This window comes from Onychostoma macrolepis, chromosome 20, assembly GCF_012432095.1.
Source record: "Onychostoma macrolepis isolate SWU-2019 chromosome 20, ASM1243209v1, whole genome shotgun sequence".
Taxonomy (NCBI): Eukaryota; Metazoa; Chordata; class Actinopteri; order Cypriniformes; family Cyprinidae; genus Onychostoma; species Onychostoma macrolepis.
The window spans coordinates 27,923,811-27,942,130 of record NC_081174.1 but is presented as its reverse complement, the minus strand read 5'-3'; the positions used below and the strand labels follow the sequence as shown (position 1 = coordinate 27,942,130).

At 36.5% G+C, this 18,320-nt stretch overlaps 3 protein-coding genes across 6 annotated transcripts; 2 read left to right on the top strand and 1 right to left on the bottom strand.

Moving 5' to 3' along the window:
• Positions 1-1,013: 1,013 nt before the first annotated feature.
• si:ch211-153j24.3 (protein c-Fos) lies at positions 1,014-16,497 on the bottom strand. 4 transcript variants are annotated; one of them, XM_058755047.1, is made up of 4 exons: positions 16,393-16,497; positions 4,079-4,182; positions 2,863-2,970; positions 1,014-2,773 (listed from the first exon to the last, which is right to left on the bottom strand). In XM_058755047.1, exons 1-4 carry the CDS (start codon positions 16,439-16,441, stop codon positions 2,162-2,164), a joined length of 873 nt encoding a protein of 290 aa, XP_058611030.1. In that variant the 5' UTR covers positions 16,442-16,497; the 3' UTR covers positions 1,014-2,161. The 4 variants fall into 4 exon arrangements, with proteins under 4 accessions (XP_058611030.1, XP_058611031.1, XP_058611028.1 ...); XM_058755048.1 differs by having other exon boundaries at positions 4,079-4,291; positions 16,393-16,470; XM_058755045.1 differs by lacking the exon at positions 16,393-16,497 and adding an exon at positions 4,480-5,778 and having other exon boundaries at positions 4,079-4,291.
• Positions 7,908-10,080, top strand: fosab (v-fos FBJ murine osteosarcoma viral oncogene homolog Ab). The gene is made up of 4 exons (XM_058755044.1): positions 7,908-8,166; positions 8,395-8,607; positions 8,721-8,828; positions 8,932-10,080. Exons 1-4 carry the CDS (start codon positions 8,053-8,055, stop codon positions 9,544-9,546), a joined length of 1,050 nt encoding a protein of 349 aa, XP_058611027.1. The 5' UTR covers positions 7,908-8,052; the 3' UTR covers positions 9,547-10,080.
• On the top strand, positions 14,765-17,889 carry tmed10 (transmembrane p24 trafficking protein 10). Its single transcript, XM_058755049.1, has 5 exons — positions 14,765-15,035; positions 15,568-15,688; positions 15,836-15,909; positions 16,450-16,576; positions 16,683-17,889. The coding sequence occupies exons 1-5, from the start codon at positions 14,850-14,852 to the stop codon at positions 16,802-16,804; spliced, it is 630 nt and encodes a 209-aa protein (XP_058611032.1). The 5' UTR covers positions 14,765-14,849; the 3' UTR covers positions 16,805-17,889.
• The last annotated feature ends 431 nt before the right edge of the window (positions 17,890-18,320 follow it).

The window sequence follows — 18,320 nt, the reverse complement described above, 5'->3', positions numbered from 1 at the left end:
AAAGGATACTAAAACTGCAAATACTGTTTCTAAACAGTATTTCTTTCCAAGTGAAAATTCATTCTTCTGAAATATGGGGATATTTAACAAGTTAGTTGGTCACATTTGTTCCACTGCCAAAGTGAGTTTTTCAGTTCAACTTCTCACTAAAATTGTTGTTCTGATTAAACAATCTAAAGTAAATATTTGAATTATTATTGAACTAATTCATTCTTAATTATTATTAAAGAAGCGTTTTCACTAATGGCCTTGGACTTCTGGACTCACTGTATACTGCAGGTAATCAAACACAAATAACACAAGCATTGCCATAATTAAAGCTAGTTGTTATAAGCAGTGCTTAATTAAACAACAACAACAAAAAACATGAGTTTAAATCAGGTTTAAATGCTCAAATGAACAGCACTCAGTGTTTTAGTCAATGTTTTCATTGAAAGTATTATAACTTTACAACAGAGCAGAGGCAATTTTATAAGAAACGGACTGTTCGTTATATATGAACGTACGTACATGCTTAAAATATACGTTGATTACCCAAATGAAGTCCTGAAAAAACAGTTCCTGTAACATACCGAGAGCTTCGCTCCTCTCTCTCTTTCTACCAGATCTTCCGGGAAAACTTTCATTGGTGAAACACTACTCTGCTGTTTCCATAGAGGCAGAACAACAGATCGATTTCATTGCCAAATATGGGCACGGAAGTACAACCGAGAGAGAATGCGTGCGTGCCAATACGTAGTGACGTCAGACGCTTTACGTTGCGTCCCAGGCGTAGAGAGAACGTTCCGACCGTGACAACAGCCTCGGACAAATCATCGTGGGTGAATGCTGTTCCACAGATACCTTAGAAATAGATGGATCGCGAAATTCATGGAATGATAATAGGGTGAATGATTATTTTTATTCGAAACGATGCATTCATTTTCGTGCATGCAAATGAAAGAAACTCCAAGTGAGGCTTTAAATTTCTGCCTTTTTCTGCCTCACTCTTATTAAATAAATAAATTCACACATTTCCTAATTTTGATATTTATTCTTTGTTTATTATAAACATGCCAGACCATTGAAAAGGAAACAGGAAGAACAAAAAAAATGCATAATTATTATTATTATTTATTTTTTTGCCACCATGGTCAGATTGTTTTTTTTTTTTGGACAATACCAAAAAACAGTTAGTCACACACTAAAGACACGGTGTAACGGACTGCACTGTACATCACCACAGCAACTGATACATTTACACGTACCTACATGGTACAAAAGTGCATAAAAGCATGTCTTTCACAGGATGAACAACATATTCAACAATGTCAACATCTGGAAGAAACAAACAGTGACTATAGTGACTTGACTGGATGTAAGGGTCACAATACATCTACTGCACAGCATTCACTATATTTTGTAAATGTTGAACATGTCAGACTCATTTATGAAAGCATTTTATGAGGGTTTTTCGGTTCATCAACAATATTTCACATCTCACCCTTCTTTCTCAGATGATTTCACTCTTAAAAATAAAGGTTCTTTATTGGCATTTATGGTTCCATAAAGAACCTTTAACATCCAAGGAACCTTTCCACTGCACAAAAAGTTATTATCGTGGGAAAAAAAGAATCTTTGAAATATTAAAATGTTCTGTTTATTTATTTGTTATTATTATTTTTTTAAATGAATAACTGCTTTGGGAACCCAAAAGGGTGTTTTCACACCAATGCCATAGAAGAACCATTCAGCAAACAGCACTTAAAAATAAAGGTTCATTGGCATCAATGGTTCTATGAAGAACCTTGAACATCCATGGAACCTATCAAATTCAGAAAAGAACCCTTTTCCACTATAAAGAACCTTTTGTGCAATGGAAAGTTTCCATGGATAGATGTCTAGAAAAGAACATTTTACTGTTCACTGAAAGGTTCTTTTGCACTTTTAAAAATAAAGGTTCCAAAAGGGAGGGGGGTTCCACAGCAATGCCATAGAAGAACTATTTTGGGTTCCCCGAAGAACCTTTTAGTGAACAGTAATTAAAATACCCATTTGTTCTTAGTGTGAAGAACATATAATCATCTCAAGAACCAAAGGTACATGCCAATAAAGTACCTTGGCATCACTGTGGAAACCCCATTTTGGAACCTTAATTCATAAGAATGATGTGCCAGAAGCTTCATAAAGTCGTCAAGATTTCTTTGGCTGCATTAGATTTGCTCTCTTTCCCACTGTCATGCTTCTCCACATCTGCATTGCTGAAGCTGAAGACGGGCACGGCGTCGGTGCTGCTACAGGTGGGGCTGCATGTAGGCGAGCTGAGAGGTTCCAACCCACCACCCATTGACATGTACAGGGTTTCCCATTCACTCAGGCCCAGAGAGCTAGTGAGGTCAATATCTGGCACTAACAGATCCATGTCATCGCCGCTGTCAATCACCTCGCTAATGTCCTCCATGGACACATCTCGCATATCGATGTACGGTTCCACCTCAGCGGCGCCCAGTTCAGCACTGGAGCACAGAAGGACGTCGGAGTCGCCAAAGATCGCAGTGCTTGTGGGGTCGGCCTGCTGAGGGGAGGTGGGCACCTGTTCTGGGGAGGTGCTGGGAACTTGAATCTGCTCCTCCTGGGCTTGGGTTTGTTCCTCACTTTCTTCCGCCGTCTCCTCCGTGAGTTTACAATGGGGCTTGTGAGCAGAGAGGATGAGTTCGAGTCGTTCTTTCTCCTTTAACAGACTGGCGATCTCAGACTGCAGAGCTGCTTTGTCCTCCTCGAGACTATCGGTTTCCTATAAACATGCAGATTATAATCATATCATGCACAACTTTATCTTTTTTGAAGAAGACGATTGCAGAATATAGTGGTTTGTAAACTTACAGCTTGGAGGCTGTTGGTTAGTTCTCGTCTGCGATTTCGACACTTGGCAGCTGCGAGTTTATTCCTTTCTCGTCTGATCCTCTTTCTCTCCTCTTCCTCTGGGGAAAGCTAAAATAAAAAACACATGCACATTTATATGTATATTTTGGAATAATCAAGATTTTTTGATAAGTCTTCTTCTGCTCACCAAGGCACCATTCATTTTATTAAAAATAAAATAAAAACAGTGATATTGTGAAATATCACAATTTAAAAATACAGTTTTCTATTTTAATACATTTCATATTAAAATATATATGTGACCCTGGACCACAAAACCAGTCATAAGGGTACATTTTATTAAACTGAATAAATAAGCTTTCCGTTGATGTATGGTTTGTTAAGATAGGATAATAATTGGCTGAGATGCAACTATTTGAATATCTGTAATCTGAGGGTGCAAAAACTATTGAGAAAATCGCCTTTAAAGTTGTCCAAATGAATTTCTTAGCAATGCATATTACTAATCAAAAATTAAGTTTTGATATGGTAGGAAATTTACAAAATATCTTCATGGAACATCATCTTTACTTAATATCCTAATGATTTTTGGCATAAAAAAAAAAATCAATAATTTTGATCCATACACTGTATTGTTGGCTTTTGCTACAAATATATCCGTGCTACTTATGACTGGTTTTATGGTCCAGGGTCAAATAATCTATATATATATATATATATATATATATATATAGATTTATATAGATTCCCAGGAATAACATTACATTTATAAATCAAAATTAAATTTAATTAGTATCAATGGAATGCACTTGATTTAAAGCCATATGAATATTATAAAGCAGTTATCATCAATATGTGTTTTTTAATGGCTAATACCGCTATAAGACATGCATGCATAGACCAGTTTTACTTCAAATTAAATTCTTAAAATAAAGAGGATGTTTACAGATGAATCATTTTAGGTTCCTCAAAGAACACAAAGGTTCTTAAAAGAACCATAAAATAACATTTTAATAAGCTGAAGAACCTTTTTTCCACTATAAAGAACGTTTTGTGCTGTTGAAAGGTTCCATGGATGTTAAAGGTTTTTAATGGAACCACAGTATTATCACTGATATATGTTTTCTACAGTCAGTTGAATGTGGATTTCTTCAGAAAAGCATTTAAACAAAAATCTAATTGATGTGCTGAGCATATATATGATATAGGTATTTACCTGTTCTTTCACCCCCTTCCTCCGGCCAGTGAAGGTCTTTCGAGCCGGTTTGGCATCTGTGGAGTGAGATGAGCTCTGTGCTTTCTCGTGTCTGCAGGGCGACACTGAAGAGATGTCAGTCGACAGGACCATCCACTTAAGATCTGGAGCTGAAGCTACAGCAGTGACCGTTGGAACAAAGGGAGCATCAGCATCCTTCAGAATACCTGTCTTCTGAGAATGAGCACGCAAATGTGTTCATCATATATGGTCCATAACAAAATTGCATTTTAATACAACTTACAGCAATCATTTGTTTGTATTGAAAAAGTAAATCATCACATAAACATAAATCATCAATCACAGCTCTTTTAAATAGTACATTTAGGTTACATTCCAGGTAAACATGCAATTGATTGTACCTGCGTATCCTTCATCTCAGAAGCTGATGTGTGCAGCAGCTGTTCTGCAGACACCTGAGAAACACTCGCGTTTTTAGGCATCACTTCTGCTAGATCGCTCCAGGAGATTCTGGGAACCAGATTAATATGTGACTAATGTCACCAAATGCTATTCTTCAGGGTTTTTAAAAAAAAATCTAGATTGAGGTTACTACGCTAGGAGGCACCAGCCATCAACGATGCTTCTCTTTATAGTGAGGCAGATTTTTATGAATGAAATCTGTGAGACTGTACCACTGATCCGGAGGGGAGACAGTTAAACGTGAGCCAAATATATATACGGCATTTCACAGATATGCCTGACTCAAAACAGTGCTCGTTTTGATGCAACATTTTAGGCATTCAAATAAAGCGTCCGATGCGTAAACCGAGGTGATTTTGTTCAATTACAACGCTGTAGCTTTCACATGAATGAACAAGATACGTCATTTTGCGTGCCTTGTTTGCAGCCCCTTTTTTTGCATTACTGAGTGAGGTTGCGATTTATGAATATTATAGAGATTTATAGCTCTCTATATAAGATGGTTCATCTGCAAGCGCGTGATTGTCCCACAAAAATAACAAAAATACACTCTGCTTTTGACATCATGTGTTATTCAACGAGAAAATCAAAGGATAAGAGAGAATTAAACAATGAAATAACTGTTGTTGTGATATTTCAACCGCGCCCATTCTATTAAAAACTGTGATTTTTCTTATCCCTTGTCAATTACAATGATGGATCTCCCACTCAGAGCGCTCCAGCAACAACCCTGTCGCTAATGTGAGCAGCCAATCAGAGAGCTGCGTCTCTTGACCATATATGGCACATCCGGTGTGGAGCCTCTCGCTGCAGCTCTACTGCGGCACAGCCTATTTTTATCATATCACACTTAATTCAATGACATTCTTATGACGACATCTGCGCCAAGTAGCCAAAATTATCTAAGTATGTGTTGTAAGCTTTTTTTATAATAAAGTTGTCGATTTCATAACTGTCTGCTGGCAGACATTATTCTTTCTATCATGTTAAGGATTTTCACAAAAACCCAAAGGCTTTCTATGCGTTAATTCTCACTCGGAATGGTAGAAAACGCCATTGTTCTTCTCCATAACCTGTGTGAAAATCTCTATTCATAGCTCAGATGAGGTAATCCTGCTTTCACTCGAGGGCGTGTGAGTGGGGCCTCCCTTCTGTCCACTGTCCAAGTGTTTCCCGGCAGATCCGCCTCTGGTTTCTGATCTGTGATTCTCATAAAGGGAAAAGGGCCGTATGCAGGGTCATTCCGCAAAACCAATACGTATTACCAAAATAATAAAATTCAAAATATTTTTAAATTATTATTTTAATCAAAATATTAATTAAAAAAATTTTTTTTAATATATTTTAAAAATTGATATAAATTATATTTTTAATATTTTTCATATATATATATATATATATATATATATAGTTTTTTTTGTTTTGTTATTTCTTCCTTGAGGAAGCCATTATTGAACTGTTCTCAAACATCATACCTAAAAACCATGATGTCACAGTGACATCATTATCTTTTAAGGATGTGAATTCCTCAAGGGCATGTTTTCATTTTTTAGCAGATCTATTATTACACATGTTGTTAGGTTTGTCACAAGGTGATAAAAAATAATCACAGCTTTTGGTTACCATGATTTTGCACAGTGAACAAATGATTGATAATAACTGGATAAGTGTAAAGATTAATTCTAAAAACTCACTGTGGTCTCATGACCTTGAGCACAAGGCAATGGCTAATTAAATTATAAAATTGTCAACCTGGTTAAAGGAATAGTTATAGCTATCCCAGCATTTTAAATATTCAGCTTGAGATTGATTGCATGTACAATGTAATTTTTTTAACACTATTATTCTCTTCTGACAGAATGTTTGAAATCCCGCTTTAAAATAATCTCATTAAAAATGGAAAAGGTCTCTGTGCAATGACCTAGGAGCAGTTGCAGTAAACAGTTATTGTCAGTAACTAATAAGTCCTGTATCTCAGACACATTTTCCTGTTCAATTTGGGGGGATGACAGTGACATTTCTAATGAAATAAAGGTTGCTATTTAGTTTTTAAAGTACCCTAGAGTGGAGACAATCATTGCATTGTTTATTTACTGTCAATAGAGAGAACAGACTTTCGTCAGTGAAAGGCGAAACTTCAGAGTTTATTTGCAGAGGCTCGGGTTGCAGTGACGTCAGTGGGAGGGGCGTCGCTTTGACAACGCGGAAGATCAAACAAAACACGAACACAGAAGTAGAGCAGCAGACATCACATGGGAACGCTGATAGAGCTATTTTCGTTTGTTAATCAATAACAAAACTACCTGCTTCGGTCATGGTACCGATATCATGAAAATATATCCAAATAGACATTGTGCGGCCCAGTTGCTTAAATAAATTGATAAATAAATACAAATATAGGACTAAATATATAAAGAATTAAATAAATTATTCCTCTCTCTCTATATATAGGCTATATATATATATATATATATATAGACACACACAAACACACACACACACAAACACAAACAGACACACGTTTTAATGTCTATTTTTTTATATAGACTTAATATACTATTTGGCCATTTGAAATCTTAAATCATCTGATTATTTGTTTGGTCCAAATGAAGCCAAACTCACTGCTAAGAAACCAACTCAGCATTTTATTACAAAGGATTCCCTCGTTAAACGTGCGAAGGCAGCTCAGACTGCATTACAGCGTGCTTGTATGTTACTCGTCCGACACGCCTTTTATTGCGCAAAGGCACGACCACAGCCCGAGGCCATCCATGTTCTGTGCTTCGCAGAAAGTATGAAAACTAACATGAAGTGTTAGGTAAACATAGCTTGAACGTGAGCTGTTACTAAAAGGTATTTGAGGTTTGGATTAAGTGGTTTAGCATTACACTGTATGAATTTAATTGCACAAAATGCTTTTATACAATGTAATAATACGGTGACACTAAAACTGCATAATTAAATATTGCTGTAAATATTGTAGTTTATAAGTTGTTTATGACAACAATGAAGCCTTCTCGAAGTATCTTTATATAATGCTTTACACTGCACAGAGTGTTTCCCATCAACACTCCGCCTCTTCAGGATGTATTCCATATAAGGTAAATGACGTCTTGGGATCCCCTGCTATGGAACGTCATGTATTCCACTCCGTTTTCATTTAGAATGTTCATCTACGAACGTTCTAACAAACGTTTTGTTATGTACTAAGCTTAAAAGTTTGCATTAGATGAGTATTGAGTGTGTAACCAGCAAAATGCGTTCCTGACGACGTGTTTTCGGAGGTTTCTATGCAAACACTGGCAGAGCATGGCACCGCCCTCCCTTTGACGTCAAGGGCAGACTGCCATATAAACTCCGCGAGCGCTGTGGCTCAGCAGTCAAACTTTGGATACCGACAGAAAGGAGAACAGCAGACGAGCAGGGAGCTAGCAGACCGAGGCTTTTGAAACCTTTCTAACTTTCTGGATATATTAGTGCTGGATAGCTCTTGCTTCTCGACTTTGGACAAGATGATGTTTACCAGCCTTAACGCCGACTGCGACGCGTCTTCCCGGTGCAGCACGGCGTCGCCGAGCGGCGAGAGCGGCGACTGCGTCTCGTATTATCCGCTCAACCAGACTCAGGTATTTAAGGCAATTATTGTAATTAATTTAAAACATTTATTTTGTAGTGTATTTATTGTAGCTAAAGTGTTCAAATTTAGTAATCATTTAAATGTGTAACACATAGGTTCTAAATAAAAATCAGCGTTATTCATAAGTGACATTATATTAAAAATAATAATAATAATAAATGTTTCAATAATTTACAATATCTGGCTTGTATTAAATTATTTCTTATGTGCATTTCAGTTCACAGACCTGAGTGTCTCAAGTGCCTCTTTCGTGCCAACCGTCACCGCGATCTCCTCATGCCCAGACCTGCAGTGGATGGTTCAGCCCATGATTTCATCTGTGGCTCCCTCCAACGGCGGAGCTCGTTCTTACAACCCAAACCCTTACCACAAAATGAGGGTCACTGGAGCCAAGTCCCCAAACTCCAACAAGAGAGCCAGAGTTGAGCAGGTAAACAATGCACTGAGTTTGTTTTTAAGATTGATCATCCAGTGCACCTATTGTATCCGTTTATTGGTTTACACAGTTCAGAAAGTAAAATCTCCATGTTATCGCTTCCACAGCTTGCTCCAGAAGAGGAAGAGAAGAAAAGAGTCCGTCGTGAACGGAATAAGATGGCTGCTGCAAAATGCCGCAACCGAAGGCGAGAGCTCACCGATACGCTGCAAATTGTAAGTATATCGCAGATCTTTGTGAAGACGCTTTGTATAGCATACTATGCAAGTTAATGTTTAGTGTCTGTCAATCTAACAACGTTTGTGTTTTCTAAAACAGGAAACTGACCAACTCGAAGATGAGAAATCCACTCTCCAAAACGACATTGCCAACCTGCTCAAAGAGAAAGAGAGGTTGGAGTTCATCCTCGCCGCACACAAACCCATCTGCAAGATCCCTTTCAGCTCCGTCTCCCCCATCTCCTCCGCTTCGGTCCCTGAGATCCACACTGTCACTACCTCAGTGGTCTCCACAGCGAACGCACCGGTTACGACTTCTTCCAGCAGCTCGCTGTTCTCCAGCACGGCCTCCACCGACAGCTTCAGCTCCACGGTGAAGATCTCAGACCTGGAGCCCTCTCTGGAGGAGTCTCTGGAGCTCTTGGCCAAAGTCGAGCTGGAGACGGCTCGCTCGGTCCCAGACGTGGACCTGTCTAGCTCTCTGTACACTCAAGACTGGGAGCCGCTCTACACGGCCGCTAACAATGACCTGGAGCCCCTTTGCACGCCCGTCGTCACCTGCACCCCGTCCTGCACCACCTATACGTCTTCCTTTATGTTCACCTACCCAGAAAACGACGTCATTCCCAGCTGTGGGCCTGTGCACCGGCGGGGCAACAGCAGCAACGACCAATCATCCGACTCCTTGAACTCCCCAACCCTCCTCACTCTTTGAGAATTCACTAGAGACACTTAGAATTTCTATTTCTGACACACAACTTGATATAATCTGGTATTGCAGGGCTATGGAACTGACTCTATCAAGCAATCGTAATTGCTTCCTATATTTATCTGAACCATACATACCTGCCAAATGTAGCAAGATAAGCATGGATTAACTGATTTCGCATTAATGATCTAGTTAATGTTAAGTTAAACTAATAATATAGTTTTTTTTTTTTGTTTGTTTGTTTTTTTTTTTTTTTTAGTTTACTGGTGCTAGATTTGAATTGTTGTATTAGTGTGTTCTTCTGAGCAATAGAGAACTGATATGTTTTGCCTTTACGGTTGATTTATGAATGTGTGAATTTTATTTACTCAAATGTGTGCTGCCCAACCATTGCATTAAATGGTCTAACGTCCAAGTATGAAGTTTTCTGTGAAAACGTAGTCTGTTTAATTTATGGGATTTTTATTTTTGTACTGAAATGTGAACTTGCGAATTGTTTGCAAAACTAGACACAATAAATATTAAATGTACCAAAAATGATTCGTTTGTGTTGACGTGAGCTCATTGTGTGTTGCGTTATTAGCAAGATTTATTGATGGGACTTAACATGTCTCAAGTACATTATTATTCAAAAGTATAGTTCATTAACTTTTTTTTAAACAAATTTTTAGTAAGCAAGGATGCATTAATTGATCAGAAGTGACACTGAAGATGTTTATAACATAAATATATTTTAGATAGTAATAATATACAAAAGTTACTAAAAAGAGGTGCTCTACCAACAAAAGTCAATCAAAAAGCCATATCAACTGAAAAAGGTGCAGCACTCACTCTTGAAGTGATGAAAACTTTATTAATTAAAATGTCGTTTTACCTAGATAATATATCATAGTAATAATATATCATAATTGTACAGTTTTTTAAATGGAAGCTTGATCAAATAAATACTACTTTAAAAAAAAAAAAAGAATAAAATTATATATATATATATATATATATAACTAAGTTCAGGTAGACTACTAAGTTTCACAATCTTTCCATGGTCATGTTTTGGCCTGAGAATAAACTATATGATTCAAACCACACCTTAATGATGGATGAGGCATTAAGATTTCCTATTAATGTTTAGACTATGATTCTGCGTGTTTTTGGTGATCACACGTACTGATAAACACCAAATCGTGGGTCTGTGCAAATCCTAGATGTGTCAACATTAATCTAAACCAATAACCATATTATTTTATCTATATTGCTGCCCTAAGAAATTACAGTGGAAATGATGTTGCTCATGTGCGTAAGAGACTGTGATGCAACCACGCCATTACGCTTGGGTCACTTCCTTCCCGTTTCATGCTTATCGCGGTTGCACACTTGCACACAACAAGTGACTCTTGAACCTCAAGAACGTGAAGATCTTCTTCCTTTTTTATGCTGACATACTGTTAAATTCAGTCAGTGGCTATTAAAATGATAAAAATGGAGAACTGAAAGATACTGACAAAACAAAATGCAATTCCAAAAGGCTGAATAAAACGTTAAGCATTGCATTTATAAAGTAAAAGCTCAAAACTACCGCTTTGTATCTCTAACAGCAGACACAGCCAGTCAGGGAGATAGTGGCCCTGACGTGAAATCACGTAGTATGTAATAATTCCCTGTCTATTAATACAATTGGCAGGCCCCAGAGAGAGGCAGAGACAGAAATAGCAGGTGCGCTGCCTTCACCATCAGCATCAACAGCAGTAAAATTAGCACACGGTGACGCCGACCTGCGTCGATGCTGCAGCCCAGGGGAGGAAACAGACAGGCAACGTATGCTGGAGAGCAGAGGAAAAAAAGCTGGAGAAAAGGGAAAAAAGGCAGAGAGAATCCAGGCTAAAGATAGACCATAATGCACTGCTCTCTCACTGATAGAGACACACGGTTGGATCACCGCCATTTTCTACATCATCTGGTGGATAATTACCAAACTAAGGCACGAGAAGAGTGCCTGATTATTTAGATGACAACACCTTTATAAAAGCTAATATAGGGTCACTACTGGATATTGATAGTAGGCAGATGTCACACTAATTTTACACAAGACAGCCTTTCACCCAATGATATAGGCAGTAATAAACATGAGCAGCTGTCTGTATATAATCGCATGACGCCACACATGATCTAAAGTCCACAAAGACATCAATGTAAAAAAAAAAAAAAAATCCTTTAATTTTTACAGAAAAAAGACCTGAATATGCCAGAAAATACAGTAAAAAGAAATCAAATTTACAGCACAATCTGTAAGTGTTTCAATTTAAATCAAGTAAGTAAATCAAGGCCACACTGCTAATAAAATCTGTTTCAACTGGCAACCACCATAATAACAAAAGAAAAAGCTCAATGAAAAATTAAAGTTCCACAAGCTGAGGTAAATACTAAGGTGCACAGTGTCATTAACACAAAAAATTTGAAAAAATAAAAAACATTCTTGGTAACACACATGAACACACATTAAGTAAACTACATATTTTGTAACATAAAACCCTAATGTAGGCCTATGTGATAATAAAAACTATTAAGAATTCTGGGAATGTCAGTTTACGGTTTTCACAGTAAATTATAAGATGATTTGTTCATTTTTACTTCTGGAAATGGTACTTCCAAAAACTGTAATTTTAATTTATGCAAATCATTTAATTCAGATTGGGACTTTGGAGCAGATCGTGAATCATTTGCTAATAAACAGATAAAATGTTACTATTATTTTTACAGTCTTTTCGAGTTAAAATTACATTTTTACAGAGTTTCTCCCCGAGTTACTGTCTTTTCGCCATTTTGGAGAGTACCACGATGCATGTGCGTGCTTTCCCCAGAATGTAATCAACGTTGTTTACATTCAGCATGCGCATGTTTTCTCCTGAACGTAAACAATGCTGATTATGTTGATTTATTCTCGTAGCTTCGCAAAATTGAAGTTGAGCCACTGATGTCACATGGACTGTTTTACCGATGTTCTTGCTACGTTTCTGGGAACACTGCAGTTGCATAGGGCCTTCACTAGGAATTTTGGGCCCTGTGCACTGAATTTGTTATGGGGCCCACTCAAAATCACATTCAGGGCCCCTGTTACTCTGTACTATTACCCCCTGTCCAACGCCCCTGCAGTTGCATTGCTGTCTATGGGAGGGTCAGAGAGCTCTCAGATTTAATCACACATATCTTAATTTGTGTTCCGAAGATGAACGAATGTCTTATGGGTTTGGAATGAAGTGAGGGTGAGTAATTAATGACAACATTTTCATTTTTGGGCGAACTAACCTTTTAAAGCACCGTATTAAAGTAATCTCCGAAACCAATACAGGTCTGACTTCTTATTTGGTCTGATCCTGACCAAATCTCCTCAAAGTTGACTGAGCATGTTAATAATATGGCAAAACCTCTCACAAGGAGACCAAAGATATAGTGCAACAAAATATGAAAATAGAAATATGTTATATTTGATAAGTATTTATTCCTTGATGAGGGCACTTTTCTAACCAGAATACATACAGTGTTTGTCCATTTATTCATATACATCAACTGAATTCATTAATGGGAAGGAAATTAAATGCAAATATTTATGGCTGTTACCTATTAAATAAATAAATAAATAAATACGAAAGTAGTTGTTAATAATGCATGGCCACAACATCATAGCACTTAAAAATAAAATCTTCAGCCACAGTTGTTTCACAGTGCATGTTTTCAACGTTGATTATTTGAGTCTTTTCCCATTAAAAAACACTTAATTCAACATTCAACAACTCACAGCTACAAGCCACTACAGTATCTGCTGAAGCTTTAAATACATCCGCATAAAAATACACAAAAACGAACTTCACAGGAGCATTATTTTGCCCCCACAAACTGAATACCTGTTGCGTTTTTTTACTTAATAGGGTTATTTTGCCTAAGTCATGGTAAGTTCTGGACCTTGCTTCAGAATGCATAAAATGTCTCAAAAAGTAAAAGAATAAAAGGGTCATTCTACAGAAACGTCCACTTTTGGTATGGCAAGATGTCTTAAAATGTATTTATTTTTTTAACATTTAAACTTAGACCACATTATTAGATTACCTTTTGACTTTATGAATACATATAAATGACAGCTTAATTAATTTATTTTTTTTAGCTTTTTTGTGCAATTATTTCAAGACCACATGTCACTGGTGTTACCTTCTTTAGCAATATTAAAAGTTTTTATGAAATATTATTTCTTAATTTTTTTTTTTTTCAGCACATGTAGTCAGAGTTACAGAAAAATAATGAAAATGCATTTTACAAAATGTCTGCTGCAAGGTATCAAACCACATGTTGTCAATCATGGTATACTCACTAAATTAATTAGATTAAACCATTTGCATTATAGTTTTTTTTTTTTTTTTTTTACAATTCCCTAACAATAAATAGGTTATACCAGTGACATCAACTAAAAGCTTCAAATGAAATCATGAGATAAATGAGAAAATTTCTGATAACTGAAAAGAAACAGTGGACTAAACATGGCCCTTTTTTCATAGATCTTTAGAAAATAGGAAGGAGGATGTCAAGTGATGTCATCAGTGTGATTTTTTATTCCAAAATAAAAGACTTTTGTTAAGCGGTAACCCACTGTTTTCATTATATATTTAAATTATTTAATTACCACATTATTATATTACCTTTTGACTTCATGAATACACATAAATGACAGCTTAATGATTTTTAAAATCTTTTTATAATTTTTAAATAATATTATATAATATTTTCTTTTTAATATAATATATATTATAATTTAATATAATATTTTATATATTTTTCTATAATATTTATTTGGCTTTTTTTTTAATGCCATTTACATCATATATTTGATAGTTACGAATAGACTTTTATATTTTAAATGGTAGAAAATCCTGTATTTGACCTCAAAATAAAGCACTTTCCCTCTGTACATGGCTGTTGGGACAAGCAGTTTTGAGGTACTTGGAATTCTTTATAATTAATAAAAACACAATTATGCCACATTGATGGCTCAAGAAGGTGTTATTGTTCAAATAACATATTGTTTCATTTTAAAATATAAAAAATTGTAACCCTAATGTGTATTTCAATTGTAATATTCCTGTAAAGTCTAGGGACAGAAAAGTGGACGTTTCTGTAGAACATTTTTGTACATGTGCAACGTGTGTTCTCCACAAGCAGGCGCTCTAGATTAGCAGAGACAGTGCGCATGCGCCTGCGCGGAGTCAGAGCGCAGGCGCAGTGCGCAGCTCGATCCGGGCCTGCAGTAGTGGAGCGATCAGCTCGTCATGGCGCGGTTCCGTGTGCTCTCGCTCGCGCTCTCGCTCTTGTTTGTGATTCAGTCGGTCGTGTCGATCTCATTCTACCTGCCGGTGCGCGTCAGAAAGTGTCTACGGGAGGAGATCCACAAAGACGTGCTCGTTACCGGAGAATACGAGATCAGCGAGCAGCTAAACACTAAAACCAACCTGAAGGTGACGTCACGCCACACATCTACCGGATTAACGATTTAAATATCCGCACAAACAGTCGTTACAGTTGTATTCAACAGTTACTTTACGTTTGATGGGAGTTTTTAAGTTAATTCGTGGTGATTGTAGCGGTTCTGTGAGTTTAAACGCAAGGCCTTATGTTAGTGCTACATGGCGCTTCCTGGTTGGACGGTGATTTAATTAGTCATTATAGTTCATTTTTAATAACATTCAGCTGGTTAAATAATCAAATGAGTTATATAAATGACTCTAAGCCTTTATGTAGAAACATAAAGCGTTTAAAGTATAAATATACATGCAGTTTGTGTGTTTTCTCCGTATCTCATTCACGCGAGTTGTAACACGTCAGTCTTACTAACACACGCGCATACAGAGAAAGTGTATATGGATTAACATAAGTAAACATTACTAATCAGTGTTGCATAAAATATTAATTGAATTATAATGTTATTGGCCTGCCTTGTAATAAACCTATTAGGCTGTAACTGAATATCCAATGCTGTGACCCTGTTAGATCACAGACTCCTCCGGACACATCCTTTATGTGAAAGAAGATGCAACCAAAGGCAAGTTTGCCTTCACCACAGAGGACTATGACATGTTTGAGGTGTGCTTCGAGAGCAAGTCACCTATGGGTGAGTGTTTGACACATCTGCAGACTTTCTGATAGCACCTTGCTGACATATGTTCAGCTTAAGGTGATATTATGATGGTATGATGATACAAATCGATTATGAATTCTGAATTTGTACATTTGACTTTTACTCTCTTGTTCTGTTTAGGAACTGGAAGAGTGCCTGACCAACAGATCAACTTGGACATGAAGCATGGTGTTGAGGCCAAAAATTATGAAGAGGTTTGTATGCATTTATTTCTCATGCTTAACAGTTTCTCAAAAGTTTGGGGTCGGTTTTAAAATGTTTATTATATGCTCACCAAGGCTGCATTTATCTGATTAAAAATACAGTAAAAAAAAATGTATATTGTAAAATATTATTTCCATTTAAAACAACTCTACTATATACATATAATTTGTGATGCAAAGCTGAATTTTCAGCATCATTACTCCAGTCTTCACATGATCCTTCAGAAATCATTCTAATATGCTGATTTGCAGCTCAATAAACATTTCTGATTATCATCAATGTTGAAAACAGTCGTGCTGCTTAATGTTTTTGTAGAACACATGATACATTTTTCTTAGGTTTCTTTGACTTAAAAAAAAAAAAAAACATTTATTGGAGTTATAAGTCTTTTATAATAGTCTAGATGTCTTTACTTGGACCCCACACTTTTGAATAGTAGTGTACTGTCACTTTTGGAGATTATCTACACCTACTGTTCCACTGTTGCGTTGATTGTTTAGTCAGTCTTTCGTTTTTCTTCATTTGTTCAGATTGCCAAGGTTGAAAAACTGAAGCCCCTGGAAGTAGAACTTCGTCGGCTGGAAGATCTTTCAGAGTCTATTGTCAATGACTTTGCCTACATGAAGAAGAGAGAGGAGGAGATGAGAGATACTAACGGTAAGAACCAACAAAACATCCCACTTTCATTTTTAATTTAATTCCAGCTTAAAGGTGACTGGTAAGCGTATCAACATGAGCTCTGACGTTCTGTCGTGTTTTGCAGAGTCCACCAACACACGCGTGCTGTACTTTAGCATCTTTTCCATGTGCTGTCTGATCGGTCTGGCCACGTGGCAGGTCTTCTACTTGCGCCGCTTCTTCAAGGCCAAGAAGCTGATTGAGTAAAATCTGCCTGTAAATTCAGGGACCCAGAACTTCTTCCTGACATCAGATCCTCCGGCCCCTGACATTTTGCTTTTCCTCGGCGATTTATTCCAGTCGCCGCGGGTAACCTGAAGTTTATCGGGAGTGGACGTGCATCAGGGAATTCTCTGGGAAGCGATTGATGCTTGGCGGCCAAATTGTCTTTCAGTGCGTGTACATTTTTGATACAAGCTTGTTCAGTATCATTTTGAAAAAAAAACACCCAGTTTATTTTGCTTTATTTCTTGTATTTATACTAAATGACAGCACAAGCCCCTATAACTGATAAAAGATACGCTCCTGTGAGAGAAACTTTGTGGTTGTTGAATGTGTGTGTGTGTTAATTACTGTAATCTGTTCCGCTTGTTATTTGGAAGGATAGAATGATTGTTTCACATGAACAGACTGCAGACTGATGTGTTTAGCTGTCTATATTATTTCTATAAAGACTTATGTTAAAGCTATTTTATCAAAATGAAGTCCCATTCACTGCAAGTGAAGAGAGAGCGATCGCACATCAGAGCTTCAAGCTGTCATATATCATTCTGACTTTGAGAAATATACTAATTTTTAAGCAGTTTTATTTTTTTGGGGCAGCATCTCTTTTTAGTTTGCTTATTATGGGAAAGTGTGAGTTCATCTGTGATTTAAAGTCTTTATTTGTTGATTTGTTAGTTTCTCCACAGACTGAATAAATGTTCAATCCAACAGAACTCCTGCAGTGGGCCTGAGGTTAAAGGTGCATAAATGCCATCACTGCTCCATCAGTTCAGGCTTGATTTGTTACAGGATCTACCCGTATTTAAAAGATAAAACTAGACTTTGATTTTTCATTTTCTCTTCTTTTCAAATGCTTTTGTGGAAAAGTGGTTACACATGTCCTGGGTGGAAGGTTTGGATCAGATTTATTATTGTTATTATTATCAGCCAGTGGTTTCTTTTTTTTTTTTTTGCTCCAGTGTTCAATCTTTTTCAACTGCAATGTTTTTGATTCTAATTAATTTTGGTGAAAGTGAATTTCGGAAATATAATTGGCTTGTCATTCAATAAAAATTGTTAGTAAAGTATTTTAAGTGTTTGTGAGTTATTAACAAATAATATGTGTTACAGCAAGAAAGCAGAGTGATTTAGTCATCATCTGACTATCTTAGAAAATATTTTAAGTTTGCATAATATTCTAAAAAGCTCGTAAGTGGATAAATAAGTGAAAAACCAATGAAATTTACATGCAGCAAGTTATCTAAATTAAAATAAGAATTGTAAAAAAAATATATATATATATAAAAAAAAAACTTTCTGAAATGATTTCTGAATGATAATGTGACACTGAAGACTGAAAATTCAGCTTTGCATCACAGGAATAAATTACATTTTAAAAATATATTCAAATAAAAATAAATTATTTTAAATTGTAATAATATTTCAAAATATTACTCTTTTCACTGTATTTTTGACAGTGAGCATGAGCATAAGAGAGGACTTTTTTCTTAAACATTAA

Coding starts and splice junctions, on each gene's coding strand:
- tmed10 (XM_058755049.1), top strand. CDS start 14,850: ATGGCGCGGTTCCGTGTGCTCTCGCTCGCGCTCTCGCTCTTGTTTGTG. Junction 15,036..15,567: donor ACACTAAAACCAACCTGAAG/GTGACGTCACGC, acceptor TGACCCTGTTAG/ATCACAGACTCCTCCGGACA. Junction 16,577..16,682: donor GGAGATGAGAGATACTAACG/GTAAGAACCAAC, acceptor CGTGTTTTGCAG/AGTCCACCAACACACGCGTG.
- si:ch211-153j24.3 (XM_058755045.1), bottom strand. CDS start 4,560: ATGCCTAAAAACGCGAGTGTTTCTCAGGTGTCTGCAGAACAGCTGCTG. Junction 4,292..4,479: donor CTGAGATGAAGGATACGCAG/GTACAATCAATT, acceptor GCTCATTCTCAG/AAGACAGGTATTCTGAAGGA. Junction 2,971..4,078: donor GGAAGGGGGTGAAAGAACAG/GTAAATACCTAT, acceptor TTTTTATTTTAG/CTTTCCCCAGAGGAAGAGGA.
- fosab (XM_058755044.1), top strand. CDS start 8,053: ATGATGTTTACCAGCCTTAACGCCGACTGCGACGCGTCTTCCCGGTGC. Junction 8,167..8,394: donor ATCCGCTCAACCAGACTCAG/GTATTTAAGGCA, acceptor TGTGCATTTCAG/TTCACAGACCTGAGTGTCTC. Junction 8,608..8,720: donor AGAGAGCCAGAGTTGAGCAG/GTAAACAATGCA, acceptor TCGCTTCCACAG/CTTGCTCCAGAAGAGGAAGA.